This window comes from Siphateles boraxobius, unplaced genomic scaffold (assembly GCF_051911475.1).
Source record: "Siphateles boraxobius isolate OS27281-9 unplaced genomic scaffold, OSU_SipBor_1 215, whole genome shotgun sequence".
Lineage (NCBI taxonomy): Eukaryota > Metazoa > Chordata > Actinopteri > Cypriniformes > Leuciscidae > Siphateles > Siphateles boraxobius.
In genome coordinates this window covers 37501-42500 of record NW_027508828.1, presented here as the reverse complement: position 1 = coordinate 42500, position 5000 = coordinate 37501, and the positions used below count along the sequence as shown (strand labels likewise).

At 40.3% G+C, this 5000-nt stretch overlaps 1 protein-coding gene across 5 annotated transcripts in view; it reads left to right on the top strand.

The window, feature by feature from the left end:
* The first annotated feature begins 2046 nt into the window (after window positions 1-2046).
* The window catches only part of jam2a (junctional adhesion molecule 2a), a 27972-nt gene continuing 25018 nt past the window's right edge, over window positions 2047-5000 (top strand). For 2 of the 5 annotated variants that reach the window (XM_077238027.1, XM_077238028.1), the window contains exon 1: window positions 2048-2541. In XM_077238027.1, the coding sequence (XP_077094142.1) occupies window positions 2505-2541 (37 nt within the window). In that variant the 5' untranslated portion in view covers window positions 2048-2504. Of the gene's footprint in view, window positions 2542-5000 lie in introns of all 5 variants that reach the window. The other 3 variants (XM_077238030.1, XM_077238031.1, XM_077238029.1) reach the window with 2 other exon arrangements.

Here is a 5000-nt window from a genome sequence, read left to right as displayed (position 1 = left end):
CATGCCTGCATCTGCTGTGTGTGTGTGTGTGTGTGTGTGTGTGTGTGTGTGAGAAGTAAGCAGTCAGCACTTTGTCAGGGCGAAGACAAAGGCAGTGTTGTAAAAGTGAGTGTGACTGTCAGGATTGTTGCAGCTGCTGCGTCTGTCGCATACAGACAGGTGCTGTGTGTGTGTGTGTGTAAGTGTGTGTTTAAATGGCAGAGGAGCTGACTGGTAGTTTAATCCATCACAATTTAAGGCGAGACTCTACAGGCTTTTTCATGCACTGCTCAGTTTTCCGTCTATAACATGTGACTAGTGGAAGAAAAACATCCAACACACACATTTAAGAGTTTATTTGATCTCAAACCTCTTTAAAGACGGAGAGTTTGAGTCAGAAATCTGCACTTCAGCAGCGTCACACACACCGAACTATACAGATTTATTCATATCTATATTCTGAAGGGTTGTTCATATACTATTCGCCTGTTTATACAACATTTCACTCTAAACTGTATTTGTACTTGGTGCAAGTAGCCTAATACTTTTTCTGTCTGTTGACAGTATTTTCTGATTTATGTTGTGACATAATAATGGAAATGATGACTTTCTGTGTATTGACTTTTTTTAGTATGTCATAAATTTTGACCTTTTATTCATAATTTTGATTTTTAAAGTTATAATTATGACTTTTTAAGTAATTTCTGATTTATGGAGTGATAAAGAGCTCTGAAAAAAACTTTAGCTATAATATGTCAACAAAAAAAAATTATGAACATTTATCCAATGTTTCAGATTTATGTGTTTGAAATGCATTAAAATTTGTGCTTATTTAATTAGATAATGCCTCATAAGATCATGTTTTATGTAACATTTTTTTAAAAATGAAACGATCTCAACGGGAAAATCTGCTGATATCTGTTAGTTTAAACAATGACCCTTTTCAGTTGTAAAGTTTGAACTGGTTTCAAGGCAAAACGCAAAACTAGATCAGATGTTTAATGCATCACTTGTGTTGATTTGTGACTCTGGTATGTGACGGAGGAAACATGATCCACTACGACCCCGAGGTGAACGTGCTGACCAGCTGTTGTGTGTGTGTGTGTGAGTGTGTGTGTGTGTGTGTGTGTGTGTGTGACACACCCTGACACCCCCCCCCCCCCTCTCTCACACACACACACACACACACACACACACACACACACACACACACACACACACACACACACACACACACACACACACACACACACACACACACACACACACACTGTGAGTTTGAGTGTCAATAGGAATGAACCAATATAAACAATATTACTCTGCTTATCATTTTATTATAAGGCCTGTGCATTTTTCTCTCTTGATCTTTTTAATCTTCATGATGAGCAGTATGTGTCCATCGAGTCGTGTGTGTGTGTGTGTGTGTGTGTTTCCATGACTAACGGGAGTAATTATCTCCTTTCATGTCTGATTACAGTCGATCATTATCACTGATGTCAGTGAAGCTCATAAACAAGCTTTTATTTGACAAATCTACCTTGAGGCCGTTCATCCTACAGTAGACAAGTGTGTGTGTCTAATGAAACTTTTATCCATCATTAACTTCATATTTAAATGGTTCATTCATTCAACCAGCTCTTCCAAGGCACATTACATACAGTGTTCAGTCACAGTTCGGCTTTATTTACATGTTAAAATAAAGAAAACAAGTAGTAATAGGCAATGCTTCCGCCAATTAAAATAGTTCTTTAGCAGAACGGTATAATGTTTATGGTTATTAAATGCATGTTTTTTTGTTTCGTGTGGGTCAGAAATCTAGTCTACAGACTTTATTACACTTATTATTATTATTATAATCCCAATATCTGATCTTGTGTTGGCATGATTAAATGGTAGTCTGTAATTAGTCTTGTTCCCGCCCTCTGTTCTAGACACACACACACACACACACACACACACAACCAAAGAGAGAGAGAGAGAGAGAGAGAGAGAGAGAGAGAGAGAGACACACACACACACACACACAGAGAGAGAGAGAGAGAGAGAGAGAGACACACACACACACACACACACAGAGAGAGAGAGAGAGAGAGAGAGAGAGAGAGAGAGAGACACACACACACACACACACACACACACACACAGAGAGAGAGAGAGAGAGACACACACACACACACACACACACACACACACACACACACACACACACACACACACACACACACACACACACACACACACACACACACAGAGAGAGAGAGAGAGAGAGAGAGAGAGACACACACACACAGAGAGAGAGAGAGAGACACACACACACACACACACACAGAGAGAGAGAGAGAGAACTCGCGTTCAGTCAGTGTGTGAGTTTGTTGCGCGCAGCGAATCAAACACAGTTTCGGAAACGCGCGCGACACACTGGATTTATAAGCGATTATTTCTGGATTCTTCGGTGAAGTTCATCGTGTGTGTGGATATAAAGTTCATCGTGTGTGTGGATATAAAGTTCATCGTGTGTGGATAAAATGTTTGCGTCCGTGGCTTTCCTGATATTAATTCAGAGTAAGTGCTTTGTTCCATGTGATCTTCTTAAAGTCTCATGATCCCCTTTAGAGAATAAGATTAGACTGCGGTGTGTGTGTGTGTGTGTGAGTTAGTGAGTTTGTGTCACATGTCATAGGCAACTTTGTTAAATTAAATAGAGTGTATCATCTAAAAACGTGTTGATTCCACCTGCAAAAGTTTTCCATTTACAAATTATTGGACTAAAACAAAAGCATCAGCACTGAATGTTATTCAGCATTAGTCTGTTAAATATCATACTTGAATAAGGGATTCATTCAGTAGCATCATATTATATATATATATAAATCTACACAGTAAACCACAGTGATTTGTTGTAAGGGTTGGAGTAATAATCTTATGAAAGATTGTAAATTAAAAAGTGAGTTTATATTTCAATTATGAATGGTATTAAACATAATGATTTGAAACATTATTGTTGTGATTCAGCAACTCAGATTTTGTTTAAATAATCATCATATCTCATAATGTGAAGTAAATAGAAGATGATGAGCTGAGATTATTCTATGACATGATCAATATGATTAACGTTAACTCTGCTGGAGGAATTTATTACCAAGTTCCAGTATTTTTGATTGTTCTCCTGTTATTGAGATATCGAGATGTTTTATATGATGTTCTAAAAGTCAGTGTGTGTGTTTGTGATGCTGAGTGTGTTTGTGTGAGTGTGTTTGTGATGCTGTGTGTGTTTGTGATGCTGAGTGTGTTTGTGTGAGTGTTTGTGATGCTGAGTGTGTTTGTGTGAGTGTGTTTGTGATGCTGAGTGTGTTTGTGATGCTGAGTGTGTTTGTGTGAGTGTGTTTGTGATGCTGACTGTGTGTGAGTGTGTTTGTTTGTGATGCCAAATGTGAGTGTGTTTGGGATGCTGAGTGTGTTTGTGATGCTAAATGTGTTTGAGTGAGTGTGTTTGTGATGCTGAGTGTGTTTGTGATGCTGACTGTGTTTGTGTGAGTGTGTTTGTTTGTGATGCCAAATGTGAGTGTGTTTGGGATGCTGAGTGTGTTTGTGATGCTAAATGTGTTTGAGTGAGTGTGTTTGTGATGCGGAGTGTTAGTGATGCTGTTAGTGATGCTGTTAGTGATGCTGAGTGTGTTTGTGATGCTGAGTGTGTTTGTGATGCTGAGTGTGTTTGTGATGCTGTTAGTGATGCTGAGTGTGTTTGTGATGCTGAGTGTTTTAGTGATGCTGTTAGTGATGCTGAGTGTGTTTGTGATGCTGAGTGTGTTTGTGATGCTGAGTGTGTTTGTGATGCTGTTAGTGATGCTGAGTGTGTTTGTGATGCTGAGTGTGTTTGTGATGCTTTTAGTGATTCTGTGTGTGTTAGTGATGCTGTTAGTGATTCTGTGTGTGTTAGTGATGCTGAGTGTTTGTGATGCTGAGAGTGTGTTTGTGATGCTGAGAGTGTGTTTGTGATGCTGAGAGTGTGTTTGTGATGCCGAGAGTGTGTTTCTGATGCTGAGAGTGTGCTGAGAGTGTGTTTGTGATGCTGAGTGTGTTTGTGATGCTGAGTGTGTTTGTGATGCTGAGAGTGTGTTTGTGATGCTGAGTGTGTTTGTGATGCTGAGAGTGTGTTTGTGATGCTGAGTGTGTTTGTGATGCTGAGAGTGTGCTGAGAGTGTGTTTGTGATGCTGAGTGTTTGTGATGCTGAGAGTGTGATGCTGAGAGTGTGTTTGTGATGCTGAGAGTGTGTTTGTGATGCTGAGTGTGTTTGTGATGCTGAGTGTGTTTGTGATGCTGAGTGTGTTTGTGATGCTGAGAGTGTGCTGAGAGTGTGTTTGTGATGCTGAGTGTGTTTGTGATGCTGAGAGTGTGTTTGTGATGCTGAGAGTGTGATGCTGAGAGTGTGTTTGTGATGCTGAGTGTGTTTGTGATGCTGAGAGTGTGCTGAGAGTGTGTTTGTGATGCTGAGTGTTTGTGATGCTGAGTGTTTGTGATGTTGAGAGTGTGTTTGTGATGCTGAGTGTTTGTGATGCTGAGAGTGTGTTTGTGATGCTGACTGTGTTTGTGATGCTGAGAGTGTGTTTGTGATGCACAGTGTGTTTGTGATGCACAGTGTGTTTGTGATGCTGAGAGTGTGTTTGTGATGCCGAGAGTGTGTTTCTGATGCTGAGAGTGTGTTTGTGATGCTGAGAGTGTGTTTGTGATGCTGAGTGTGTTTGTGATGCAGAGTGTGTTTGTGATGCTGAGTGTGTTTGTGATGCTGAGAGTGTGTTTGTGATGCTGAGTGTGTTTGTGATGCTGAGAGTGTGCTGAGAGTGTGTTTGTGATGCTGAGAGTGTGTTTGTGATGCTGAGTGTGTTTGTGATGCTGAGAGTGTGCTGAGAGTGTGTTTGTGATGCTGAGTGTGTTTGTGATGCTGAGAGTGTGCTGAGAGTGTGTTTGTGATGCTGAGAGTGTGTTTGTGATGCTGAGTGTGTTTGTGATGCTGAGAGTGTGC